Here is a 14060-nt window from a genome sequence, read left to right as displayed (position 1 = left end):
GGATAAACTGAGACCCGGTGAGAAACACAGGTGCCCGGGCGGTGCCTTCGCCTGCCAGCATTGCACGCGCACACACAGACACACACATGCACACACACACAGAAATATCTCCCACACACTGCTTGTTTCAAGCGTCACCCACCTACCTGTGCACAGGTGAGGAGGCTCAGGGAGGCCGCTGGGCCCAGGAGAGGCAGTCTGCGGCCTGTGTGATTGGCAGTGTGCCAAGGGCAGGGGCACCACTGGGCAGAGGGGGGTGATTCCTCGCCCCTTTCCTTAGAATCACCTCTCTGACTTTCACTTGGGTTTATTAATGTTTGTTGAAGCCCCCAAAGAATGTTGCCTGTGCTGGGGTGACCGTACCCGCCTCCCCTCGGCCCTGATATTAACGATCAATTAAAAGCCCAGCAGGAGAAGAGGAGAGGCTGGGGACATCTGTGTCCCAGGCAGCTCCTGGGGCCCCCTCGGGCGGGAGGCTCGGGTCCCGAGTCAAAGCGGCCGGCAGCCCCTTCGGGCCCTGCTCATGCCGGGACCGTGACCCGACCTGTCCATCACCTGACGTCCGGCAGACAGTGAGTGCTTGAAAGCCGCCAGCACCCCGGGCCTTGGACACAAAGCTGTTGTTGGTGCCAAGCAAGGCAGAGGCTTGGCAGATGACCGGAGCCCGGGTGACAGGCACAACACGCTCTCACCCCGAACGAGCCTTTCCTGCGCCAGCTCTCAGCAGCGCGGGGGAGCCAGTCCCGGCCTCCGAGGGGCGCCGTGCAGGGCGGGGCTGGGGTGGGCGTTAGCGGGGGCCCCCGCCTCTCCTCCTCACCCCGTGGAGACACTGAGACGGCAGAAGTGAGGGGTCGCCAGTGGGACAAGAACCCGGGGGGGCACCGGGCCCCTCGCACCCTGCCCTCCCCTGCCCACGGCCACCAGGTCACCCACGGAGAGGTCCCTCGGGGCAGGTAGGTGCCAGGTCCCTGCCAATGCCGGTGGTGGGGCAAGAGAGGGCTTCCCGTGGGCGTCTGCCCTGTGCCGCCCTCACTGTGACCACGGGGCGGGCCCGTCGTCACACGAGGAGACGGGGGCTCCCGCAGGCCGGACGGCCCCAGCCAGGTGGAGGCAAGGACATGGAGCATGAGGACAGCGGTCTCGCCCGTTGTCCTCCGGGTACAGCACACATCAGGACAGGAGCCCTGCCCGGGGCCCGCTCCCAGCACTCACATCTGGTGCAAACGAGCAGTGACAGTGGCCCTTCAACAGCCAGGAGGGGAAACGGGGCTCGTGGGGCCCCCTGCCCGCCCGCCCCCACATCCTTGCTCTGGTTGGGCGTGGGTCCCGGAGAAAGAGTTGCGTTCAGCTGTGGTGTGCTGACAGGAAGGCCAGGCCGCATGCACGTCAGGGCTCTCTCGGCCAGCTCAGAAGGCCATAACTGGCAGCTTAAATGACAGAAACCCCTGCCCTCACGCTTCCAGAGGCTGGAAGTCTGAGACCACGGTGCCCGTGCCATCTGGTTCTTGGTGACGCCTCTTCCGGCTTGAGACTGCATTCCGCTCCCTGTGTCCTCAGATGGCCCCTCCTTGGTGTGCATGCGGATAGAGTGACCCATCCTACAGGGCACAAATCCCACTGGGAGGGCCTGTCCTCACGACCTCGTCCTCCCTAAACACCTCCTGAAAGCCCCACCTCCAAATACCATCACGGTGGAGTTGGGGTTTCAACATAGGCGCTTTGAGGGAACTTGGCCGGGGGCAGGAGGGTGGGGAGATAAACATTCGGCCCATAACAGATTCAAAAATCTTCAACAAATACTAGGCCATGAATCCAGCAAAAATAAAAATAAACCAACCTAACCAAGTGGAGTTGTCCCTATGGTGTGTGGCTGGTTTCGGACTCAATACTGCAGTCACCCTACCAACAGACCAAAGAAGAAAACCCATGAGAACATCTCAGTAGATGCCGTAAGAATATTTAACTTCTCTTCGCGATGAAAACCCTCAGCGCACTCGGAAAGGAAGGAAGCCCCCAACCTGATTAAAGGCATCTACAAAAATTAATAACGGTAGGCAAGAAACCGTAGGTATCTAAGGTCATTTTATTAAATGCTTATTTATTTATTTTGAGAGAGAGGGAGAGGGACAGAATCCCGAGCAGGCTCCGTACTGTCGGCGTGGAGCCCGACACGGCTCAATCCCCTGAACCATGAGGTCACGACCTGAGCTGACATCAGGAGTCAGGATTTAACCGACTGAGCCCCCCGGGCACCCCGGTAGCTAACATCGCTTTTAATGGTGGAAGGTTTAGACAGTGTAATGAGGCAATGACAAGCCAGGGGGACGCCACATTCGCCGGAGAAAAGACACACACCTGACTCTTCCCACGGGTGACATGAATCCGTATCGAAAGTCTCCAAGAACCGACAAAAAGCTAGGAGAACTAATAGGTGAGCTTTGCAAGGTCCCCAGATACAAAATCTCTGTACAAAAATCAGTCCTATGTCTGTATACCAGCAACGAGCAATTGCAAACTGAAACTTAAAAACAGGGATGTCTGGGTGGCTCAGTCGGTTAAGCATCCAACTTCGGCTCAGGTCGCGATCTCATGGTTTGTGGGTTCGAGCCCCCCCCCGCCCCGTCAGGCTCTGTGCTGATGGCTCAGAGCCTGGAGCCTGCTTCAGATTCCGTGTCTCCCTCTTTCTCTGCCCCTCCCCTGCTCATGCTCTATCTCTCAAAAACGAACATGAAAGAAATTTTTTAACAAAAACAGTACCATTTACAACGGCACCAAACACATACGAAATACTTAGACTTAATAAGTCTAATGAAATGAGTGTAAATTTTGTAAGCTGAGGACCACAAAACGCTATTATCGAGGTCAGCTAAAATGCCCATAAACGGAGAGATGAACCATGTTCATGGATCGTTACCAGGTTCGTTTCCCCCAAACTGGCCTATAGATCCAATGGGAGGCCGAAAACTAAAAATAAAAGCGAAAGCATAGAATGTTTTTGAGTGGAAGTTGGAAACCCAATCTTAAAACTTACAGGGAAAGGGAAGGGAGCTACGATCACCGAAAGAAGGGTTTGAAAAGGAAGAACAAAGCTGGGAGATTCTAACCTGATTTCAAGTCTTACTGTAAGGCTACAGTCATTACGAGCCTGTGGTATTTATGACACGATAGACACGTGGACCCACAGACACGTGGTCAATTGATTTCAGTGAAGATTCGAAGACAATACAGCAGAGAAAAGAGAGTCTTTTTAACAAATGGAGCTGGAACGATCAGATATTCATACGGGAAAAAAAAAAAAAAGAAAGGAAGAAAAGAAAAGAATCTTGACCGACACACTGCAGTGCGTACAAAAATTAATTCAAATTGGTTCATTGACCTAAACAGAAAGTCTGCAACCATAAAACTCCTGGAAGACGGAAAAGGAAATTCTTGTGACCTTGGGTTAGGCAAAGATTTTAGATCTGACACTTAAGAGCAGTGATCCATAAAAAAGCAAATTTGTAAATTGAACTTAATAAAAATTAAGAACTTCAGCTTTTTCTGTGGAACAGAGGAGCTGGCGGGGAGAGAACATTTGCCCTTCCCATTACCCGATAAGGAGCTGGAATTCCGAACGTATAAAGGGGTCTCAAAACTCGGTCATAAACAGCCCAGCTTTTAAATATTTTTATTTTTTTATTTTTTTTATTTTGGGGACAGAGAGAGACAGAGCATGAACGGGGGAGGGGCAGAGAGAGAGAGAGGGAGACAGAGAATCGGAAACAGGCTCCAGGCTCCGAGCCATCAGCCCAGAGCCCGACGCGGGGCTCGAACTCCCGGACCGCGAGATCGTGACCCGGCTGAAGTCGGACGCTTCACCGACGGCGCCACCCAGGCGCCCCAACAGCCCAGCTTTTAAAATGAGCAAAAGATTTGAGCAGACGCTTCCTCCAAGAAGGTATATGGGCGGCAAGTGAGCACCTGAAAATATGTTTGGGATCCTTAATTATCAAACGCACGTTAACGCCGTAGTGGAGATGCCAACACATGTGGGAAGGCTAACTTGGTGTTCGTTTTATTTTAGTTTTTAGTTTTTTTAAGTTTATTTATTTATTTTGAGAGAGAGAGAGAGAGAGAGAGCATGCGCGGAAGGGGCAGTGAGTGAGAGAGGGAGAGAGAGAGAATCCCAAGCAGGGATTTGAGCCCCCAACCCGGGGCTCAGACTCACCAACCATGAGATCACGACCTGAGCCGAAACCACGAGTCGGACCCTTAACCGGCTGAGCCACCAGGTGCCCCGGTCTCTGCCTTTTAATGGGAATGTTTAACCCATTAACACTTGATGTAATTATCCACGTGTCTGGGTTTAGGTCTGTCGTCTTCTTTGTTTTCTGCCTCTCTCCTCTGGGTTCGTTTATTTGTTGTAACGAATATTTTGCTTAGTATGGCGTGGTCAGGCATTCGCCGGCGTTTCGGCTGTCTCTTCTTCTGTCATTTTCACTGTCAGTACCCTGCGTCTTTACCCCCTCCCGTAAAATAGAGCGGGCTTGCGGATCCCGGCTCGGCCCCCCACCCCCCGCCCCGGCCCCGCTGGCCTTCGCGGTTGCCCCCGGTGTGTCCTCGACGAGGGCTGACCATCTCACCGCAGTGCGACCATTTTTTCAAAGGGGGAGGGAAGCAGACTCCTGTGTTTACTCAGGGAACCACATTTCTGTTGTGAAGGCGGCTCCCCCCACCCCACCCCTCCCCGGCGCTGCTCCCCCACCCCACCCCTCCCCGGCGCTGCTCGCCACCAGCCTGGGGAGCCCCCGCGCCATTTCGGGAGCAGACGGTCTGCGGTGGGGGATTCTCTCGGGCTTCTTTCACCTGGGATGATCTTTACCTTCATTCCTGAAAGAGGTAGTCACCGGAAATGAAACTCGGCCAAAGCGCTTTTCTTTCCGCATTCCGGGCGCCGCTTCCCTGCGCCTCGTCCCCGCGACGTGCGGCGACTGAATCACCGGACGGTGACTGCAACGTGTCGTTTCTCTCTAGCTGCCTCCAAGACGTTTGCTTTGGTTTTCAGGGATTATTATGTTTCTCAGTGTGGTTTTCTTTAAGTTCATCCTCTTTGGGATTCTCTGAGCTTCTGCAACGTTTTGACGCGTTTCTCTCACCAAATTGGGGATGTTTCCCGCCACTATTCCTTTGAATCCCTTCCCCACCTCTCTTCCCTCCGCCTGGACTTTCTGAGGTCGTGCCCGCTGGCCCCTGAGCCTCCACTCAGCTGTCACTTCCTGTCTCTCTTCTTCGGATTGGGTCTTTTCTGTTTATCTTCAAGTTCACTGGCTTCCTCTTTCATCCCTGTTCTGCTCTCAACTCCATCAGGGGTTTTCAGACCTTGCATGTTTGGATTCGAAAATACTCATTCGTTTTTTATGTTTCCTACCTCTCTGCTGAGAATTCTTATTAATTTCTTTTTTTTTTTTAATTTTTTTTTCAACGTTTATTTATTTTTGGGACAGAGAGAGACAGAGCAGGAATGGGGGAGGGGCAGAGAGAGAGGGAGACACAGAATCGGAAACAGGCTCCAGGCTCTGAGCCATCAGCCCAGAGCCCGACGCGGGGCTCGAACTCACGGACCGTGAGATCGTGACCTGGCTGAAGTCAGATGCTCAACCGACTGCGCCACCCAGGCGCCCCTATTAATTTCTTATCATACAGTGTGTGTGTGTGTGTGTGTGTGTGTGTGTGTGAGAGAGAGAGAGAGACAGAGAGACAGAGAGACAGAGAGACAGAGAGACAGAGGTCTCACAAAACACAGTCAGGACGCCAGCTGTAAGTACCTGGTCATACCCAGGGCTGGCATCTGGCCATCCATCATCCCTCCTCCTGAGGATTGATCTTTTTCCTGTTTTTTGTTTTTTTTTTTACGTTTATTTATTTATTTTGAGAGAGAGGAGAGCAGAGGGGCAGAGAGAGAGGAAGAGAGAGAGAATCCCAAGCAGCCTGCATGCTGTCAGCACAGAGCCCGACACGGGGCTCGATCTTAAGAACTGTGAGATCACGACCTGAGCCGAAATCAAGGGTCAGACGCTTAACCGACCGAGTCGCCCGGGGGCCCCCATTTTCCTGGTTTCTGTCGAGCGATTTTGTTTCACATCGTGAGCACTGGAATGCCGTGCTGCATAGATGCCGGGTCCTGTTTTAATCCTCTGGAGATGCTGGCATTGGTGGCGTGGAGGCGGGTTCACCTCGCCTTCTGTGGGCCTCACACGTGCACCCTCCGGGGCTGTTCTGAGGTGGGTGCGGGGCCAGACACAGAACTAGGGGACCCTCTTGTCGGCTCCCTCCCTCCCTGGGTCCTCGCCCCCCCCCCCGCCCGCAGGAGCCCCTCTCCCTGTTTCTCTCCCTGGAAAGGAGGGGGTTTCTATCACAATCAGAGCCTCTCTCGTGGCCGCGCTGACCCGAGGCCGGGCCCCGCCTCCTGGGCAGAGCCGCCGGGAAAACCCAGAAGTTCTGCGCACTTCACCGCGTCCTCGGCAGAAGTTTTCGTTTGCATTTTGCGTGGATTTCCGTTGTGATTAGTGGAGGGATGGGCTGTAGCCCAATCCGCACCTTGGCCGCGTGGGAGACGCCACCTCTGTGCTCCTTCGAGGGTTTCCTGCCCGTGACGCTTGCAGGAGGATCTTTCTGAGGCCTGAGGGCGAGTGAGCGTGGGCCCCCGCTGGGTGCGGGCCCCCTCCCCACCCCCCCCTCCCCCCTCCCCCATGCCCCCCACCCCCGCACCCCCCACCCCCCCCACTCCCCACCCCCCCTCCCCACCCCCCCACCCCCTCCCCCCCCCCTCCCCCATGCCCCCCACCCCCGCACCCCCCCACCCCTCCCACCCCCCCACCTCCCACCCCGCACCCCCCCACCCCCCCCACCCCCGCACCCCCCCCACCCCGGGCGGTGCTGGCATCTCAGGCAGGTGGTGAGGACTCCTCTCCTGGCAGTTGGCTGTTGCTTACCCGCAACTGGCGGGGAGGCTGCGGCCAGAGGCCGGGTCGGGTGGAGTGGGGATCGGCCCCCTCGTGTCGACACGTCGGGCCGGCATCCTCAGACGCGGGCAGCCCGGAGCGGCACACCCACGGCCGTGGGGACGGGAGGCGCAGGGCCGGACTCGGAACCCGAGCTGGGGCCTCCGGACCTCGTCCCCGCTCCGTCGTCACACGGAGGCACTGCCCCGGCCCCGCGTTCTCTGAGCTCCTCCAGCCGCTTGGGCCGGCTGAGTCCTTGCAGGAAGGACCCGGTCTCTTCGGCCCCACGCCGCCGCTCCGGGGCGGCTCGGTGATGGCGGGGCCGGTGAGCTCAGAGCCGGGGGGCTGTCCGGCCGGACGGCGGTGACTCAGTGCAGAGGAGGAGACGGGAGGCAGAGGCGTCGCACGCACACGGGGCCGGAAGAAGGACGTGAGACATATGGAGCGTGACAGCTTAATGGCCTTTGGCTAAAGCGTCCCCTGAGTGTGCCAGCGCGGGCGAGGCTCCGTGCGGACGCGGACGACAATCCCCGTCACGCGGCGGCCGGGCGGGGACGGTGTGGCAGCCACAGTGCGCACGCACGTGCGGGCCGTGCCCCCCCTGTAGGACCTGCCCGGCCTCCGAGGGACGGTGGGCAGGCCGGGACGGAGGGCACATCCGGATGGGGGTGAACCTGGCCCCTCCCTGCCTGTTCACTACGACGCCCACCTCCCCTGCGGGCCCCTCCCTGCCCCCCAGCAGCAGGAGCCGGGAAGAGGGGACAGCGAGGGCCCGCGGCCCCAAACCACACACTGGCCATCTGGAGGCTGCAGCCTGGGCCACCCACACGCTACAGTCCCTCCAGATCTGCTGTCCCCTTTTGGGGAGAATAGTGAGGTCAGGGAGGACCTGGGCATCCCTCCCCCGCCGAGTCTAGAATAAGGCCACGTCCCCCGGGCAGCGTTCCCTTGGGGCCAGGGCCGTCCTTCTCCACAGCTGCAGCCCCGTCAGCCCCCATCAGCACCAGCCGGCATCTGTCCCCCAGTTGTCATCACCCTTACTCGCCTCCGAACTCAAGGCCTGAGCATCCGGCTCCCGCTGGCCCGTCCGCTAGCGATCTCAGGGGTGCCCCTCAACCCGTGTCCCAGCCCACTCTGCCAGCTCCCGCACCCCCCGTCGGGGCTCCCCCGCCTGGGTCTCCTGCGGGCGAGAGCACCCCCAGGCAGCCCCGCCCCCCTTCCCTCCCCCCTTGTCACGGACACACAGCACCCCACCCCGCACCTGGGTGGAACCCTCTGATCTGCTCTGATGAGATCACTGGCTGCCCCGGGGCCCCGCCAGTGCGTCTGGGCCCCCTCCCCACGCCACCCCCGAGCTCCCCTCTGCAGCCCCCGGGAATCCCGTGCCTCAGCCCCCCCCCCCCGTCTCCTCTCTGGGGACCCTGGGCCTGGCCGGCTGCACGATGTGGGTCTGCTCACGGGTAGTTACGTTCTCACCTTTGCGGTGACCGGTGACCAGGGAACTCCCCCGCCCCCCACAGAGCCCTCGGCACACCTGCTGGGGTCACACAGCCCGAGGGGGCCCCTGTCCTGATCCAGTGTGACAAACCACATTCCCTTCAGCGACCCATGTGTGCCGACTTGAAACCTTGAACGGTAGAGGGGGAAGTGTGTCCTAAAGGTCAGCTTTCCAGAGAGTGCTTCCAAATAAAAGAAGCCTATAAAATGGGCTCTTTGGGATTTCGGCAGGAAGCTCTCGTCCCAGGGGTTAGCTGTCTTAGGGGAGAGGGGAGAAGGCAGTGTCTTGAGAATTCTCAGGTTCAGGATCTCAACGAAGAGGTCAGCCGCGGACTGAGGACTCACAACATGGTGGGGGGAGGTCACATCCTGGCAGCGGAGAGCCTGGGGGGCCCAGCTCCTCTGGGCCGTGAGCTCCGGAGGCCAGGTGGGAGGGCGGGGCCCACGTTCAACCACAGACACGGAGGGACTGGGCGCTCGGGCCGCATGAATGTCACCCCATTCACTTTTTATTCACAAATACAAAGTAAGGTCCTATTATGTGCCAGATAATGTCCCCAGCAGGAAACAGTAGGCACAGACCTGATGGGAACAGGAAGAGTTTTGGGGTACAGGGGCAGTGGATAACGGAGGCCCTCACCCATGCGGGGTGAGGGGAGCTTTCCCCAAGGCCAGACCTACGTGTGCAAAGGCCCTGTGGCAGGAGACGCACCATGTACCCAGAGCACGTGTGGGCGAGGTTGGAGGGAGGTGAGCCCCCAAGGCCGATATTTGCTTCAACCAAAGGATGTCAGCTAGGCTGCTGCAGGAGATGCTTGGCTAGCAAGTGCCGCTGTAAGACCCCCAGGGCCTCCCCCGACAGCCCACCGGGATCAGCCCCCAGATGTCCCAGGGCCTGCCCCCAGACCTCAAACGTTGTTCCCATGACTACCACATCACAAGCACCGAGACTCAGGTTGTAAGATGACCTCGTGTGTTGCTCTCAGAGTCTGTGGGCCAGGGCTCGGACAAGCCACACAGGGACCTCCTTCCTGGGTGGGGGTGGGCGCTGAGCCACTAAAAGGGCCCAAGTTCCGCCACGGTCCCACCAACTGGCTGGGCTCTCTGTTCCTTCCATTTCCAAGGTCTGTGCTCAGCAGGAGTGTGATTCTTCAACTATGTACCCTGGGGGTTGGGGGGACACCCAAGGGGACACCTGTAGGAACATGTGCCCCCCCCCGAGGTTGGCCCAGGACCAGATTGGGAGCCGGGGACCCCCGGCTCAGAGCCTGGACGTGGGAAGTGTGCGCACAGCAGGCTGAGCCAACACAGGTCAGACTCTCCCGCAGCCCCCAGCCGGGTGTCCCAGGTAAGTGCCCCTGCCCCACCAGCCCAGGCAGACCTGTAGGTCACGGCAGGTCACACGCTGCCCATCCTGGCCCAGCAGTGAGGGAGGCGGAAGGAGGGCAGGGTCTCAGCCCAGGCTGGAGTCGGAGGGCAGGGCAGCGGAGAGCACGGGGTGGGGGGAGGCGGGGCGGGGTGGGGGGCGGGGGCTAGGGGGAAAGCCCTGCTGGCCTTGATCCTGGAGGCACAGGCCCTGAAGCGGTTTAGGACTCGGGACTGCAGGGTGGCGGGGCCTCCAGGGCGCTCCTGCCCCACCAGCCGCGCCCCCTTGTTTCCTTTCAGTGCCGGGCAATGCTCCGAGCCCCTCGCTCCTCCCCCCGCAGCAGGCTCTATGCTCAGCGCCCCCTCCTGTCCTGGACGGTCCCCAGGGCCAGTCTCCTGCACCGACAGTGCTCAGTGTCCAGAGCAACCCCAGTGTAGCCAGCTCCAGGCACCGACTCACAACCCTGTCTGCAGAGGGTAAGTTCCGGGAGAGGCTCAGGGGCGGGCAGGGGAGAGGCAGGGTGGGACGGACAGAGGTGGAGTGGGCGGGCCCTGAGACGGAAGATGGAACTGATGGGACCCTTCGGCCCCAGACACCTGCCAGCTCCTGTCACGCCCCCACCTGGGACCCTGTTGGGGTCCGATGTCCCTCCCCAGCCACCCTTGTACTTCAGCATCTCTCGGAGATGGCCTGTCGTCCACTCCTGGGGTTGGCACTTGCCCAGGCTCTGGGCCAGGTTGCTCCGCAGGCCAGTCCTTGTCCTCACGGGGCAGGGACATACAGACCTAGCTCCATATCCGGCGGGCCGCAGGGGTGAGTGGTCAGGGAGCCCAGCGGGTGGCTGGGGGAGCCCACAGTGGCCCTTCTGAATGACATTTCTCGTACTTACCATCCGCACTTCTCTGAGGTCACGCTGTGGCCTCCTAATAGGCCGGTGTCCCAGGGAAATTCACACTTTTCCACTTTGGGGAAGTGCAGCGAAAGCGCCCTCTTCCAGAAGGTTCTTCCCCACACCTGCGGTAGCAGCCTTCTAAGACACTGGTGGAGGCTCGAGCCTCGCTGCCATGATTTCGTGAGTGAGGAACAGAGCACTTTCGGGTGACACCCTTTTCTAAACGTGACCACTCTGTTTGGCCTTAATGCAGGCGCGAGACACCGTCTGCCATCCCGCCACTGGGGCAGACTCTCTGAGCCCTGCTCCGGCCAAGTCCCAGGTCATTTCCCGCTGAAGACCCGGAGGGCCGCCGTGTGTCCATTGGGCCGCACATTTAGATAATTTTACAAATTCGTTTCCTCCTTAAATACCATTCAAGGGACCTAGCAACAGTCACCTCCCCGAAGGGTTCCTGATGGGTTACACGGGCCTCGTCCATCCTGCCCGTGCCCCGTGTCACTCGGCCCCAAATGCAGGGCCAGCCACGGCCGCGTTTGAACATCCACTCGCTCCACGTCACTCGCCTGGAGAATTATCGTGGGGGCGCGAACGCTGCATCTCACGCTGTGTAACGATCTGCGTCGGGGCTGAGGGCACATGTCCTACCCCTGCCTCCTCGTGGCCTCCTCAGCAGAGCTCTGGGCTGCAGGCCCAGTGGGGCCAGGGCTGCTGGGAATCCCTTCCCCGCTGCAGAAGACCTTAGTGGAGGGCCGCCCCCCCTTACGGTGGTGGACTGGTTTTGCCTTGGGGATCCACCGCTGCTCCTCCAGCCCACGTGTTACAGGCTCGGCTGCCTGGCTGCCATCCAGGGCGGGCACGTGACCCTGGGGAGGGGGGTGATTCGGGGACTGCATCCATGTCAGTGAAGTGGGTTCTTGAGGACAGAGCCGATGTGGGTGGGACAGAGAGAGGAGAAATCTCATCTTGGCAATACATTTTAAATCCTTTTTAAATAAAATGTTTATTTTTGAGAGAGAGAGACAGAGCATGAGCAGGGGAGGGGCAGAGAGAGAGGGAGACACAGAATCCGAACAGGCTCCAGGCTCCGAGCTGTCAGCACAGAGCCCGACGCGGGGCTCGAACCCACAAGCTGGGAGATCGTGACCTGAGATGAAGTCGGACGCTCAACCGACTGAGCCAGCCAGGCACCACACCTTCTAAACCCTTGATCAAGCCGTACCTGAAATCAGCCTGCCCTGACCTTCCGGGTTGTGTTTTCCGCCACCTGCAACCGAGGGAGGCCGGCCAGCCTGTGTTCAAGCTGAAGGGGCAGGATGGGGCGGCGTGGGCTCGCTGGGCCCACGCCAGGCAGCGGAGAAGATGCCATGACCCCATCGTGAGAAAAGCCTCTGACAAATCCAACTTGAGGGACATTCTACAAAACACCGGTCCAATCCTCCTTACAGCTGCCAAGGTCGCCCAAAACAAGGAAAGTCCGAGAGTGTCCCAGCCGAGAGGGGCCCGAGGAGACGTGGTGACCAAGCGTCATGTGGTCCTGGCACAGAAGGAGGACAGTGGGACGTCAGCAAAGCCCATTTCCCATCACGGGTTCACACGCTCCTTCCCTGTGACAAACGTACCATCGTGACCCAAGACGGGAGCGGCAGGGCATCTGGCTGGGGGCACGTGGGGACTCGCCACCCTCTCTTTGCAGCATTTCTGTAAATTGAAACCCTTCTAAAATTTTCCACGTGTGTTTAAAACAGGAAGGAGGAAAATAAATCACAACTTGAAAATTTACTGAGGAGATACGGTTTCGCAGACACCAGCGAGCCTTCGCTTTGATGTTACACGTTTCAGCTCTAGAAGAAGGGAGGGGCTGGGAGGCGCGCGGCCGCCCCGCGTGGGTCTGGAACTTTGTGACGTGTGCAAGCAGTCCACGCAGCACAAAATCCCACAGCGAGAAAAATACAGGTTCCCGGGCCGCCCGAGGATGAACGGGCAGGGGTTGTGTGGGCAGACACGCAGTCGGGCTTGAGAGCCCTCGGCCACGAAAAGAATGATGGTTTACCCTCACGGCTGTTGTACGGAGAACGGCCAGGGACAGGAGGTGGGTGAGGTCGGGACCCCCACCGGCGCCGGGCTGGGGCAGGAGAAGCCACCCGAGAAGGCACCCCCGCCCCGCCAGGGGCCGGCAGGCTTCCGGTGGCCTCTCCGGGCCGGCATGCGGGTCCTGGCTCGGTGTCCCCGAGCGGCTGTGCGGACGGGCCCGTGTGGGTGAGGACCGGGTGGCAGCTGGCCGGTGTGGACCGCCCGCCTCGCTCAGGACACCGGAGGATCTGCGGGGTCGGCGGGAGCGCGGCATGAGGGGCCGTGAGCACCGTGGCCTCCGTCGGGGGCCCCGCCTGAAGGAAGACCCCGGCAGCCCCTCTGGCTTCCGCTGCACACGTGCAGGCGCCCGAGCCCCGGCCCCGCGACCGGGGACCACGGCCCAGCCGTTCCCCCCGCAGCCCTTCGGCTGGGAGCGGAGGGCAGGCGGGATGCGGGTCGAGGGCAGGGGGCGGCCCGGTGCCGGAGTGCAGAGGGCAGCTCGCCAGTCGCTGTGGGGTCTGCTCCTCGGACCCGGAGGGGCTCCCTGCCACTCGTTCGCGTCTCAGAGAAAGGAAGGGGGTGGGGAACGAGAGAAGTCCACGGACACCGAAGCCTTTAGGAGCCGAATCAACAGGCGGGCACCAGGAACCTGCCGGCCAAGCCGGGCAGCGTGGCAGTCACCCGGCCCGTGGCGGGTGGGAAGGAGCATCTCCTTCCCGTTCCCGTCCCCCTTAGTCTTCTGGGACCGGCGGGAGCCCAGGGCCCGTCCTCGTCAGGTGACGGCCAAGCACGAGCACACGGGCCAGACGCCCACACTCGGTCCGGGCCTTGGCTTCACGGTCACCAAAACTCCGCGGGCTGGTGGACGCGGGGGGCCCCCCTCGAGGCCCCTGCTCACGGAAGCGGGTGATGACACCGCACGACCTCTATCGGGGGCGGAAGGGAGCCTGGCACAAGGGTAGAGCGACCGGTCAGCTCTTTTGAGGCCCCCGCCCCAGCGCGAACCCGGCCCAGCGATCTGACGTCAGCGGGAGCCCCCGTCCCCGTGGCAGGGAGGTCCTGAGGCATCCGGCCAACTCAGCTTTTGCCCTACGGGTCCCCCGGCCAAGGTTCTCAGGAGCGGAGCAGGGCCGGGAGCTGTGCGAACCCCAGTCACCGAGCCCCCGCCTGCCAGGCCCGCGGCCACCACGGCGTCACGGTAATTGCACCGACGCTAAACGTGGAAAGATTGCTTTCCGGGAAAACTGCTGAT

The 14060-nt window shown here is 60.1% G+C and overlaps 1 protein-coding gene across 1 annotated transcript; it reads right to left on the bottom strand.

Annotated features, from left to right (window-relative positions):
* Positions 1-6309: 6309 nt before the first annotated feature.
* Positions 6310-12943, bottom strand: LOC123384673. The gene is made up of 3 exons (XM_045055065.1): positions 12851-12943; positions 6972-7448; positions 6310-6658 (listed from the first exon to the last, which is right to left on the bottom strand). The coding sequence occupies exons 1-3, from the start codon at positions 12941-12943 to the stop codon at positions 6398-6400; spliced, it is 831 nt and encodes a 276-aa protein (XP_044911000.1). The 3' UTR covers positions 6310-6397.
* Positions 12944-14060: the final 1117 nt, after the last annotated feature.

This window comes from Felis catus, chromosome A3 (genome assembly GCF_018350175.1).
Source record: "Felis catus isolate Fca126 chromosome A3, F.catus_Fca126_mat1.0, whole genome shotgun sequence".
Lineage (NCBI taxonomy): Eukaryota > Metazoa > Chordata > Mammalia > Carnivora > Felidae > Felis > Felis catus.
The sequence above is the reverse complement of the archived record's forward strand: the minus strand, read 5'-3'. Positions and strand labels throughout refer to the sequence as shown.

Excerpts from the sequence above, each read along its gene's own strand:
- LOC123384673 (XM_045055065.1), bottom strand. The coding sequence starts at position 12,943 with ATGCCGGCCCGGAGAGGCCACCGGAAGCCTGCCGGCCCCTGGCGGGGC. Across the intron at positions 7,449-12,850 it reads CCTGCCCCAGCCCGGCGCCG|CCAAAGGCCATTAAGCTGTC; the intron begins GTGGGGGTCCCG and ends GGGACGCTTTAG. Across the intron at positions 6,659-6,971 it reads AGCCTCCCCGCCAGTTGCGG|GCCTCAGAAAGATCCTCCTG; the intron begins GTAAGCAACAGC and ends ACTCGCCCTCAG.